At 33.8% G+C, this 14,662-nt stretch overlaps 1 protein-coding gene across 1 annotated transcript; it reads left to right on the top strand.

The window, feature by feature from the left end:
• The first annotated feature begins 2,757 nt into the window (after window positions 1-2,757).
• Window positions 2,758-12,952, top strand: LOC112042968 (uncharacterized). Its single transcript, XM_052884014.1, has 5 exons — window positions 2,758-2,887; window positions 11,179-11,322; window positions 11,448-11,522; window positions 12,209-12,360; window positions 12,634-12,952. Exons 2-5 carry the CDS (start codon window positions 11,260-11,262, stop codon window positions 12,941-12,943), a joined length of 600 nt encoding a protein of 199 aa, XP_052739974.1. The 5' UTR covers window positions 2,758-2,887; window positions 11,179-11,259; the 3' UTR covers window positions 12,944-12,952.
• Window positions 12,953-14,662: the final 1,710 nt, after the last annotated feature.

Here is a 14,662-nt window from a genome sequence, read left to right as displayed (position 1 = left end):
ATAAGTATTAAGTATACATATAATAGCCATTTTTTATATACCTAACAACCTACGGCTTAATAGGCTAGTATGCTTACCTCCTCTATACTCAGGTATAGGAGAGAAGATTATGGAGCTTATACCCAGCGCACTGCTTAAATGCGGATTGGCGCGCTGGGGTTATGATTGATTCTGTAATTATTATCATTATCGACCCATATTCCACCACGCTGGCCCATTGCAGATTGACAGACTTCATACACGCAGATAATTAAAAAAATTCTCTGGGATGCAAGTTTCCTGACGATGTTTTTCCTTCACCGTTTAAGACACGTGATATTTAATTTCTTAAAATGCACACAACTAAAAAGTTAGAGGTGCATGCCCCGGACCGGATTCGAAGCCACAACCTCATCCTCATCAGTGGTCACTGGGCTAACACTACTGAGCTATAATTATCACTTTAGATATTATTATTATTTTAGATATTACTAAAGACCGCGAACAACTTAATGTGCTCTCCTAAGCACATGGATGTAATACAATCTATTTGGAAATAGTTGCATTGTTTAATTAAATAATTACTGTTTACTTTCAGTTTCATAAACTGTTTCAATTGAAACCAAGGCAAGAAAGTGTGTGACAATAATTGTAGATACACGAAACCACCTCTACATACAAGAGAATAAGAAAAATATTAGCATAAGATGTGGTAAGTTTGGCAGTAAATTTTTAAATACAACAACAAATCGTTTAATTCTGTTTTAAAAATAATAATGACACCTGTTGGTTTGTTACCCTTAGAAGGTAAAATTTCACCATTGTACAAGCGGTTTTCGATATTCCGTGATGAGTGACTTTTATATTTATATATCTATACTAATATTATAAAGCTGAAGTTCGTTTGTTTGATTGAACGTGCTAATCTCAGGAACTACTGGTCCGATTTGAAAAATCTTTTCAGTATTAGACAGCCTATTTATCGAGGAAGGCTATAAGCTTAATATTATCTCCATATTTCCACGTAAAAGTATTGGTATAGCCGTTATAGCCCAGTGGAAATCTGCCTCTGATTCCGGAAGGTGTGGGTTCGAATCCGGTCCGGGGCATGTACCTCCAACTTTTCAGTTGTGTGCATTTTAAGAAATTAAATATCACGTGTCTCAATCGGCGAAGGAAAACATCGTGAGGAAACCTGCATACCAGAGAATTATCTAAATTCTCTGCGTGTGTGAAGTCTGCCAATCCGCATTGGGCCATCGTGGTGGACTATTGGCCTTACCCCTTTTTTGGCCTATGACGAATATTTCCACGGGAACGGGAACCGCGCGGGTGAAACCGCGCGGCGTCAGCTAGTAAAATATAATATTAAGGTTTAAATACTTTCAAATGAAACGTTACTCCATCTTTTACTAAACTACAAGTTTTTGGCCGTTTTTTATGCCATTTAACTACACAAACCGGCATTTTTAGGGAGCTCCTTACACGACTAAACGATTACAACAATGAAACATCGATTCTGTAGCAACAGTTTTTATAAACGCATTAGATCATAGATTTTTGATCTTTGCCAGAGGGGTAACGATTAGCGAATCACGTCTAGTTATTAATGGTCTAAGGTAGAACCTCCACTGCATTTGTGCACCTCATAACTAAGTATCTATACTAATATTATAAAGAAGAAAACTTTGTTTGTAAGTTTGTATGTTTGTTTGTTTGTAATGAATAGGCTCAAAAACTACTAGACCGATTTTAAAATTCTTTCACCATTCGAAAGCTACATAACTACAAGTAACATAGGCTAAATTTTATTTTGGAAAAAAAAAATAATCCGTAAGATATTTGGGTTTTTCGAACACAAGGTGTAAAAAATCAACCTGAAAAGTTACTAGCTTGCGTAGGTACGCTGCCGAAACTATAAAAGATAGAACCATAAAATGTTGCATTTAATTGTAGATCTTATAAATATCTACAAAAAAGTCGGCGACACACTATACGTATCTATGTCGAGTGAGGCACAAGGGTGAGGATAGGAGTAGTTGAAAGTTTTCAACGAGTTTCATGCGGACGAAGTCGCGGGCGTTCGCTAGTATTGAATAAAATGCAGCCTTTGTATAAGCAATAAATCTCTAAAATGCAGCAAATCAATGAAATAAAACGAGAACTACATATGATTCCTACGATTTTTAGGTAATCTTTGTGATTGTAAATTATTTCTTTTCAGTTGTATCTGTAATCTGCTTGTTCATATAATAAGTTGTGTAGTCACTATTGTACTTATCGCTACGATTACTATAGCAGTGCTATGGTTTTTGAAGGTGTTTGCTGGTAAGTAATGACAGATTTTCCAACTGCTGCTGTGGTGCAACTGAGGGCAAAAACGCAACACTCCGATGCGTCGTCGCATCCAAAAAACGATGCCGCAATGCAATGCAATGCGTTGACGCAACGTAAATATTTTATCGCTTACGGCATCGTACGAGGAAATTTTGGCCATTAGTTTAGATTCTAAATCAGGATAATATGAAGATTTGCAAACTTCCTTCCACGCATCTGTTATTTTTAAAAATTAATCCTTATATTCTTCTACGGTCTTATCCTAAAATACACTACGTTACTAAATTAATTAAATCAGATAATCAATATCATAATCATGTCACGTTAGAGTGCATACGCAGGTAGGTAAAAATTTTTCACGTTCAATGAAAAATGTTTTCGAAGTTTTCCGATATTCTATAAATAATCTTTTTTTCCGTCTTCAATTTTTCAAGGACAAGCTTTTAATCTGTTATTAGACACCATTTTTATATGTATTTATTTTTATTTTAGGACTTTAAAATGTCATCTGTTTTTAATTCTGCAAAGGCATTTAATGGAACCCTAATGAAAATTGCAGTGACACGATTGGGTAAGTTTTAATAATATTAATAAATAATATAAATACTTTATTCAACCAAAAAAAAACATAAATCACAAAGATGTTTTCTTCACTAATAATATCAAATCAAAATATACCTTATTTTATCACCAAGTAGGTGCTTCCTAAACTATTTAATACATTTTTTAAGAATTTAAGCTATAGTGAGTGAGTAGGTATTTTAATTTATTATGAAACACGCCTAAAACTCATGTGATATAAGGTCGGAGTATGTCAGTTTGGATTGTGCCAGGTTGCAAGATTTTCAAAATTGCTCATGATTAAGGGCCCGGTATGGGTTAGAAATTAGAAAGAAGACTTAATATCACGTGAGTTTTAGCCGTGTTTCATAATCAATTAATATTAATACATTAACATGATAGCTTTAGATGATATCACCAAATTAACATTGCTTTAATGTATTAGAGAACCTACCTTATCATTAAATATCACTTATCATTAAAAGTATTCATAAAGTTTTAACAAGTCATCGAATCTAGACTTGTTTTCTGAAATGTTATACCACAGTGACTTTTCTATTCACTCTTCTAAAGTAAAGCCAACGCCGCCTAACACAAATGCTTTTAGTGTTCTATTACAAAACGACAAGAAAAACGAAAGAAAAACAAATTCAATAGCACTTGCTTACAAACCTCTATTGTACATCTCAACGGTTTTTGCTATGAACTCTTTCTTATATTCCAGTAAAGGAATCAAAAAAAACAATACAATAACCCAAATATATTCATTTTTTGTTATTACAATTTATATCACTTTAATAACAATAGTGAGTCCCGTAAATTGGCATCAGGTAGAAGCTGACTTGCCTCTTACTAATTTGTCTAAAGCATTCACTATAACGCAGTGTATTGAAATCGTCTATAATATTTTAATTATGTCTTTTGTGAACAGCGTTCATTATATAACATTGCTTAATATTTTAGAATCTGTTGATGAGCATTTTGGCACACCTAAGCGGGTTTTTCTATACCGACGTACACTTTCTTCATTCCTTAGTCTAATTCCTATAATCCTTCTGTGTTTAACGGGTCTCTTCGATAGTTTCCGTATAACAAATACACTAAAATATTATGCGTTAATGTTTGTCTTGCTGCAAGCTGTGATAATTATATATTTCATCGCAATTATTTATGGACAAATAGTATTTTTAAATACACTTTTGTACTCTAAAGTCTATAAAATGTCTACGCCGAAAAAACTGATTTTTAAACATAATGGTACAATAACAACTGTTTTAAAAGTAAGTAGAAAACCATTTTAATGACTTTTAAAATTATGAAATTATGTCCATCTCTGATTTACTTATGTTACAGAAGGTGGGAGAAGTAAAATAATATTTTCACTGTACACAAATTTATTCGATAACAATTTCAGCATAGCTTCCGCTATAATGTTAATATTACACGCTGATGGTAGTATATCAATGAATCTGCTAAACAACCCTCTATTTTATAATATTTGCAAAGTTAGTGTCTACTGTTGGTAGCACGAATATGTTAACAATACAAGTACGTTTTAATAATAGTTCCGGAGTATTATTATACAAACCAAACGTTATAATTCTATCTAAAACACATTAATAATTAAAAGATATTTATAACGATCGTAAAATAATATTAAAATATCGAAACACAAAGTTGAGGAATTAAATACAAACTAAATCATAACGTGACGTCATAGTTGTCAAGAGTAAAATAACCAATGATGAATTTATATCATGTAAATTAAATAATTATATTTATATCAATAATTAATAATAACCTCTCCACTGTTCGGATTGATAATCATTGTTACTTAATTAAATTTAACTATAATAACCGGAAGTCATAAAAGTATGTAATGAAATGACGCTACTATATGCTAGGCGGCGACACTTATCTATACGAAATAGGCGGGAAGCAGGTACTATTTGTAACATTCGGCCATCCTGAAGAAGCCGTGTCCCACGGCGTTCTGGTAACACTCTGGTATCTCCCACTGCACCATCAGTTATCTGGAAAGAACAGGATCCAGCAGTAATTTGAAACTGACAAGGTTTTGATCAATATACATAATCGAAGTGCTATCATAAAGCCTAATTCGTTTCTGGTAATTATGTTCATGGGTCACTTAGACTTCAAACCCAAACAATAAGTATATTGTGCTATCTATGTGAAAGAAATTCAGAAATTATGATAAAACAAAAACATCGCTATTAGTACTTCCAGACAGGTACCTAATCTGGAAATACTTATTTTACTATAAAATCACATATTTGAATTTTATCTGCATATTAGTTACTAGGTCATTCCGACTTCAATAAATATGAATCACTAAGATAACTTGACTAATCAAAATAACTCGGACCAATTCAAAATCAAAATCAGAATCTAAAATCATTTATTTCAAGTAGGCTCAGTTTACAAGCACTTTTGACACGACAGTAGACTATTTGTAAAGATTCTACCACCGGTTCGGAAGGCAGGTTCTGCTGAGAAGATACCGGCAAGAAACTCAACAGTTGCTCTTTTGAAAAAGTCATAGAGTATTATAATTTACAATTGATAACAATTACAATTTCTTATAGTTTTATTTCCTGTGTGAAGGTGGAAGCTGACCCAATGGCCTCCAAGCGCTTTTATCTTTATAGGAACTCATCAATGTTGTAGTAACCTCGACTAAGTAAATGTTTTTTAACACATTGCTTAAAGCTATGCATTGGCAGGTCCATCACAGTTTTGGGGATCTTGTTATAGAAGAGTACACCCAAACCTACAAAAGATTTTTTTTTTACTCTTTGGAGACGATATGCAGAAATAACTAACTTATGCCCGTGTCTAGTAAGACGTGGGTTTAAATCTCCTTTTCGTTTGGAATTCGTTCGTTCAATTTAGGTAAGCACACAAATACTTAGGTATTTCACACAGACAAAAACGTGTGTCACACAGACCTATGTCACACAGACGCAGGTCACACAGACGCAGGTCACACAGACGCAGGTCACACAGACGCAGGTCACACAGACGCAGGTCACACAGACACAGGTCACACAGACGCAGGTCACACAGACTTAGGTCACAAAGTCGTATATCATACAGACATATAGTAAAAGGTAAGCCATAGTCGAATATATAGATATAGACAGACGTGAGTCGCATAGAAGTGAATCACTGACGAGTGCCACATAAGATAGAAGTCACGTAGATGTAAACCAAGAGGAACCGAATCACATATATCGCCACTTATGCATAAGTCACATAGAGAGAATCTTACAATAATATTGTTTCAATTGTGCGTTTTTTTTTTATTTAGAACTGTGAAAATCAATGTTAATTCTCGACTACCGTATATGAGGACATCTGTAACTTCATTTTCCTCCCTATCTACCAGAACAATCTCCAAATACGTAGAACTATTAATCTTGTTAATATTACAAGAATATAATTTAATATCTGTACTTATTCACTACCACATTCTATCAATAGACGAACTTTGAATTAAATTAATTGAATCTGTAAACTGCATCCCATAAGGTCTTAGCCCCCACACATTATAGTACAAATTTTATACGTACCGACCTATCTCATGTTACGCTTTAGAAATCTCTTATGATTAGATTTTAGTATATAAGTACATTTATATTGTAGTTTTCCCAAAAAACATATGTTTCCAAAATCAGTAATTCTGTGTATATCTATAATAATAATATGTGGGTACGAAACACCATTTTCATTACAGACATATTTTTGTTGATATAGCTATTGTTCCGTTTATTGTGTAGGTCTTGCTCTTGTACCTACATTAGGTGGCTGTAGTTCGCGGGCTGGACAAACTGACATTCAAACATTTTTATGACTGAACATTATGATGAGCTTACTGGAATAAGGAGTATTAATTCCTCGTGTGATATAGAAAAGTGTATCGTCTCACGTTTTTCCACTATCGGACATAATAACTACTATTTACTCGAGCCATCTATGATCGTTTAAATTTACACACACCTGACCATTAGCATACATAAAGTTCTATAGCATTCAATATAACCTTCTGATTTACCATTCTTCAACAAACTGTTAAATTGCGGATAGTGGAAGCTTTACTCCATTATTATAAAGTAACTAGCTGACCCAACCAATGTTGTTTTGCTTTAGAAGTTTTGCTACTAATCACCCTTATCGTTTAAGGGTATCAAAAATGTATAACAACCTTTTCTCGGACCTACCTAATATTATCTACATATAAAGTTTCATCAGAACCGGTCAAACTATTTTGGAGGATTATAGCAACTAATCATATTATGATAATTTTATATGTAAAGCTAATCCAAATGATATTATTTATTTACCCATTAACTTTTAATCTTTTGATAGTATATAGTGAACTGAAAATTGTAACAGGAATACCCTGACTAAAACACATTTTGTAAGAATAATCAATTGATACAGTTAGCACCATAGTATAAATGGTTCCCTAGTATTTACAAAAGGCCCCTTAATGATGTAGACACATATAGTATTCAAATAAATAATTAGAACTCCCTTTAACTTTAGGCATACGATAGCTTTCCATAAGCGCATGGTACACAATACTGCATGTATTTTTTTAATATAAGAAAAAGTAAATCTTTATATTTTTTTCACTTATTTAAAACCTGTGGTATTAAGTACTTAAATATGATATTTTTGCAACTACTACTAAATGTTAAGTTTTAGCTTAATTAATCGGTCTCAGTATAGTTTTCTTATTTAAGCAGTTATTTTAACTAATATAATAGTTTTGTGTATAGGTGCGATAAAAGTTGTAATTTTCGTATTGAATTTGAAACTAGATGGCCCTGAGCTACAGTAAGATGCGGTAACTTTGGTGTGTTACTTAACCTAAACTAAATGTTGAATTGTGATTAAGGGCTCTTATGTTCAGGGTATAATGCTTATCATTTCTCATCGCGAAAAGAAGAAGACTCTGTTCAGTTAGAGTTAGCCGTATACCACTGTATTCTAATTAGAGAGCCAGCTTGAATTGTCAATTTTCTTTCTTTCCTGGCTTATAAGTATCTTATTTGTGAACCGAAATCCTGAATAGCTAGCCACCCTTAAGCTAGGAGTAAACGAGGTAATAAATTATATTAGAACTAAAATAGCCCGTTGAGCAATTGATAAGTACAGACAAACCCTAAGAGCAGATTTTATTATTTATCAAATCTACATCTGCTAAATCCTCGAATTATCCTCTAACTCTTCTTCAGAAGTTACTTCAATAAAGTACGCGATAGGCATACCTAATTATCACGTCTTGGCTAGTACCTACTGATTCTAATTTACTATAGCGCTATTAATGAACTCTGTAAACGCTTTACTGTCATAAACGTCAACACCAAGTAATATCAAGTATTTAATTTTTCTAATTTTAAATGCTTTGAGATGTCCTGTCTGACTGTAATAAAAACTGGATAAACTGAATTCTGAACTAATACTATAATTATGATTAGTTACGATAAGTTGTTATATTTCATGAACAGTTTAATATGGGAGTATTTTGTAGAGTGATATAATAAGCAATAACATTTAATAGCTAATTGTGCAACCTACCGTACAAGTAATTCAATCAATAATATTAAACTATCTTACTTTGCCCGCGGTTATTTAACACTTTATGGAATACTTTACGAGACTCTTTTGATATCGGTATATGTTAATTTGGTTGTTTTAGGTAACATGGCGTTATGAACGGGATATTATTTATTTTTACTTGGCAGTTGGATGGATCTAAACATAAAAAGGTTTTTTCTAATATTTGATATATTATATGCTGTTTTTTTTTTACTGTTTGTGAAAGAGCTCTATTCACTTATCAACTTCGCCAAGGAGAGCTATAATTTACCCAATTAGCTTAACAGAACTTTGTACAAAATGCCTGTTTACTTTTTATTATTACTCAAACAAATCAATAAAATGTAGCTTTGGTAAGAAGTCATACATTTAAAATAAATCAACTAAGGTTATAAACAGTTTTCTTGCTAGAAACTATTATACGACTGCAAGACTTTTGTACAGGACAAGATTACTAATAGGTATTTGAATCAGTGACTAGTTGTAACAGCAACTTGATCATTTACTGCCTTCTATAAAATGTATAACAGTATAATAATCATTAAAAACTTTAACTTTCACGTATCACTACTTGAACACATCACGAGTACTTTATCCATATACCTGCATGTCTCGTCACATAGACATATGTAACCTATACCTACTACTCCACTCTAATATTTACTAGTGAGCACCTTCAAAACTTTTCATAACAATGGGCGATTTTTACTATTTTTCTGGCAGTATACTCAATTTACTTGTCGTACCTATGTATTATGTAATTTTATATGCACGCGGCACACCAATGGCGAGGCGTTTGTATAAGCGCAAAAAAAAGTTTACGATATAAAAGTATACATAGCTGGACTAACCTGGACTGTATGTGTTTGCTGGCGCGGAGTTTACGATGTCGCAGCAACCCAGCAAATGGCTCGGCGCGGCGGCGCGGCGGCGCGGCGACTAGAGGCTCGTGCTCCCGCAGGTGTAGCAGGGCCCCAGTCCAGAGGGCTGAAGCGTAGGAGAGGCGCCATACACTGCAAGTTTTCTACACGTTCGCTGCCGCATTGACGATGCTTCTGTCTTCTTAGTTGCTTCTTTCTTGTTCAGATGAAAACCCAAAGAGTTAATCAGACGTTTTGAGGCTGGAAGGCATTTGAACGTAGCTCCACCAGAAGGCTTTTGATGATAGACGATAAAGCGTCTTCTCCAATAATGTTGCACTTCTCGAAGTCTTCCTTAATCCTTTGCTCTTACCGACATGACATCAAATTTTTCAACAAAGTCGACTAGTCGTAGAATGCTGTATCCGGACACGCTTGTATGACGATATTGTAGTCTTCGAAGTCTTTGTACCAGCGTTCATCAGGGTATTGTAGACGAAGCTTGATTACAAATACAATTCTGTGCGTCACATGTAGTTGATTTCTTGGTAAGGGCGTGGTGTAGAAGAAGAAAAAAAAAATCCGTTTTTGCTTTCTTCGATTCTTCTTCTTGCCGAGACCCGTAGCGTAGGATCCCAACAGTTTTATGCCCACTTCTGAGATGTTACAGAAGGTGGGAGAAGTAAAATAATATTTTCACTGTACACAAATTTATTCGATAACAATTTCAGCATAGCTTCCGCTATAATGTTAATATTACACGCTGATGGTAGTATATCAATGAATCTGCTAAACAACCCTCTATTTTATAATATTTGCAAAGTTAGTGTCTACTGTTGGTAGCACGAATATGTTAACAATACAAGTACGTTTTAATAATAGTTCCGGAGTATTATTATACAAACCAAACGTTATAATTCTATCTAAAACACATTAATAATTAAAAGATATTTATAACGATCGTAAAATAATATTAAAATATCGAAACACAAAGTTGAGGAATTAAATACAAACTAAATCATAACGTGACGTCATAGTTGTCAAGAGTAAAATAACCAATGATGAATTTATATCATGTAAATTAAATAATTATATTTATATCAATAATTAATAATAACCTCTCCACTGTTCGGATTGATAATCATTGTTACTTAATTAAATTTAACTATAATAACCGGAAGTCATAAAAGTATGTAATGAAATGACGCTACTATATGCTAGGCGGCGACACTTATCTATACGAAATAGGCGGGAAGCAGGTACTATTTGTAACACTTATTTTACCACTGCGCTTTGTGATTTATACTTACTGATAAGTACCTAGAAAGTACTTACTACAAGATTCTACCTACTTAATGGTTCGGACAAGCTCGGTGTTTTCTGCTTTCGAGAAAATATTAAATACCCCAATAATTTATTTTTCAGAACATTAATGTCCGTTCAGCCGTTTTTTTCTTTCTATTGGTGAAATAATTTTTCAAATCGATCCAGTACCTACTTTTTGAGTTTATTCGTTACATCGTCATTATCAACCCATACTCGGCTCACTGCTGAGCTCAAGTCTGTTCTCAGAATGAAAGATATTAGGCCAATAGTCCACCACGCTGGCCCAATGCGGATTGGCAGACATCCCACACCAAGAGAAATATGAATATTCTTAGGTATGCAGGTTTCCTCACGATGTTTTTCCTTCACCGTTTGAGGCACGTGATATTTAGTTTAGTTGAAGGTGCATGCCCTGGACCGGATTCAAACCCACATCCTCCGGAGGCAGAAGTCATATCCTACTTACAAACTCTTGCAACTCTTGCAGCACTTCCGGTCGTCGATCAATCCAGTGCATGACAATGCAAATACGATCCCAAAAGTAAACAGCCATTGTTGGTTTGAACTCATGCAAATATATGATAAAATATCGGACTGCGTGTATATTTTCAACAAAATCTACGCGCCACAGGTTTGTTGTTGTTACCTATATCTAATTAACTTGCTAAATCATGCCAAGCTTTGTAGTGGATTTATGATCTCTCTAAATTGTGAATTTAATTTTAAACTGTTTATCACATTTATATTTATTTTCAGATATTATTCATGTTTAATTCCTGGCTCCTATCTACAATGCTTGCGATATGTCGATCGTTGTCCCCGACATTAAGAGTTTGTATTAATTTGCTTTTTATTATTTTTAAGTTCTAGAACCTTACAAGTTTGAATATGCAATTTCGAAAAGGGCACATTATCTAATAACATATTTAAATAATTTTAAAATAAATGATTTTAGTCATTTTCGAAGGCTAATAATAATGTAACACAATAGTTACTTTTAGAAACTATGCACTGGTTTGGAAAATAATAAGCTTTGTTTTTAATTCCTGGACATTTTAAGTTTTCAGTCATGTGCCCTTTTCGAAATTGCACAATCAATTAAAATTGTTTGTTTTAGTTTTTAATTTTGAGATAAAGTACAACTTTACTTAGCGCTTTCTTACACACCTTAAGTTTGGCTTTTATCATTATGAATTGGACTTCTGCTATATATTTCCTCACAAGTATAATCCAGAAATTATTTTAGGCCCGAATAGGCTTTTAGAAAATTTACCTAACCGAAACTATAACGATAAAAGAGAGTTAGGTAGATATAATATGCGCAAAACCTCGATTCTGCTCTGACATTGCAAGTTGCAATACGCCGAACAGCGCAATTTATCTAAGTATAACCTGGCTGGGTTTATTTCGTATACTGCGCAGCCCTATACGCTTCGTGTTCAGAGAGGAGCCAGAAACTTTGCGCAAACAATTTATAGGTACCTATAGGTATTTATTTATTCATTTTTAATTTTCAGAACACCGATACCGTTAAAAGTGACGTTTATTATTATATTTTAATTAACTTACGCCCGCTTATCGTGACCAAGTCAAGCGAATATTTAACGCAAGAATGGGAGAAAACGTTGACAATACTTTACCATATTTTAATTTATGATGACCTGAGTAAGTAATTTATCAACAGCCAATGGACGTCCACTGCTGGACATGGGCATGGATCAGTTATGACGGTTGATTGACTACCTACATCATTTGTTCCAGACTACATAATATCTAGTGTTAACATAAAAGATCGTTGATACTACGTACCTGAGCAAATCAAATCAAATCAAAATTCATTTATTTCAAATAGGCTTAGTTTATATGCTCTTTCGAAACGTCAGGTTAAATATTAAACTTAAGATAATGGTGATAATAATTATTCGAAAACTTAAAATTAAAGTTACAAGGGTTCCAAAGCAACTGAGAAAACTAAAATTTTAGTTAATGTAAAACCCCATTCAGGGGAAACTCACACTGATTATTCTGCGGACGACCGTCATAGGTATGCAGTAATGAAATCTAAACAAAACTTTGTTTCAGGCCCTGAATACTACAAACAGATAGGAATGCTAATCAAACTGGTCGAGAGTAAAAAGTTGCAACTATCGACGAATCTGTATCCAGTCACGACACGCGCGTTTGTTTCATTTGCTGGTCGTGTCATATCTTATAGCGTATTTATGATTCAACATTTCTATATTAACCATTGAATAATTGTAGCTATATTGTGTAATAGATATAGGTACATAGGTAAATTTGTTTTATAAACTATTTAAGTAATTAAATAAACTTTTCTTATAAGATAAAATGCATTATTTTCCCAATGATCAGCTCGTTACCTATGATAGTATTTATTCCAATAGACACATAAGTTACAGGTAGTTATTGACCCCGGAAATTAAATTGATAGTTGAACCAAAATGACGAAATTCTCTGCTCAGGTACAATTATAAACAAAAGTGATAAATGCATAGGTACACCGTGGTTGCTCAGAACTTACATTAATGATTTCAAATAGTTGAAAGTTTCGTACGCGATTGTAATGGCGACTCCATTTTTACACGCTTTAGCTTCACTTGTAAATAATAACTACGAATGTAAGAAAATCATGGGATCTTAATTTGATCCACTTCTCGGTCTTCGATTAGGATGAAATTTTGCACACGCTCTGAGTTCTGATGACAATACATGACTATCTGAGAAACGTCATTACAATATGGCGGCCTCCCCAAAATGGCGGGCTAGCTATTTGAAACGCACCCCCATGATGCGTTGGGTGGGTATGGGTATCAAATGAAAGCGTTTGCTGTCAGAAATACAAAAAAAAAAATAGTCACGTGACTTAAATCCTGCATGGCGGACATTCATAATGGCGGATTGGCTATTTGAAATGCACACCCATGATATGGGTATTAAATGAATGGGTTACAAAAAAATAGCACGTGACCTAAATCCAATTGTAATTAAGTGCGTGCTAAAAGCGTGCTTTTTAGTTTTTTAAACTATTTTGAAGTTATTGTTGCTATGGTTACGCGTGATTAATGGTTACTCTTAACCGAATGTCGGTAAAACCCGAAAATGTGTTACTGCAGCATGCGCATAGTCTGCGTTTTTTCATGCGTTTTTCACCAACAAAAAACCTTTGTTTTAAAAAAAATAAAACAAAGGTTTATGAAAACGCTAATATACTTTGTTTAAATTAGTAGGTTTAACGATAATTATAATTGGAAATGTCGGAAAAAGTCAAGCCACCTGATGGGAGCTCTAATTGACGACGCTTCATATTTCCTTTTTTTTAATTATTATGTGCAAGTTAACCCTAGACTGCGATTTGACTTCACGATAACTGACCATGCCGTTTAAGATGTAAGCGGACATGCTTGGAAGAGGTACAAGTTTATACTTACGTAGGTACTTTCTTTCCGGTTGGGTGCTAACCTATCACCACACCAAACCCGAAATAAATTTAGAAAATCCTATACTGTCTCCTCAGGTGAGAATCAAACTTAAGCTCTCACTGTTGAGAAGAATACTTACTGCCACCTAACTGGCCAGTCATCAAAATTGTCAAGAGTCTACGTCTCAGTACAGTAAAGAAATTAAGAAAAACACCAAATCTTTGACTAAACGCATTTATTGTCGTTTGTGATATTCCTGTTTCCCCATTTTCTTTTTTCAGTCGATCAATTACCATGGCAGACCATCTGGCCTATTCAATATTTTGATTTTTATTATCAACCTATTGAAGTGGACAACAAAGTGTCATCTACATACTTTATTGTATCCACCGTAAGTAGATGACATTTATAATTTGTATCATAGTATGTGGATGACATTATGTCAATTGATTTGTTTTTATTTTCTTGAATAGTAAATACCAAAATAGGAAATAGACCAGCGTGTAATAGCCACTCATCGCGCATCTACCA

This window comes from Bicyclus anynana, chromosome 10, assembly GCF_947172395.1.
Source record: "Bicyclus anynana chromosome 10, ilBicAnyn1.1, whole genome shotgun sequence".
Lineage (NCBI taxonomy): Eukaryota > Metazoa > Arthropoda > Insecta > Lepidoptera > Nymphalidae > Bicyclus > Bicyclus anynana.
The sequence above is the reverse complement of the archived record's forward strand: the minus strand, read 5'-3'. Positions and strand labels throughout refer to the sequence as shown.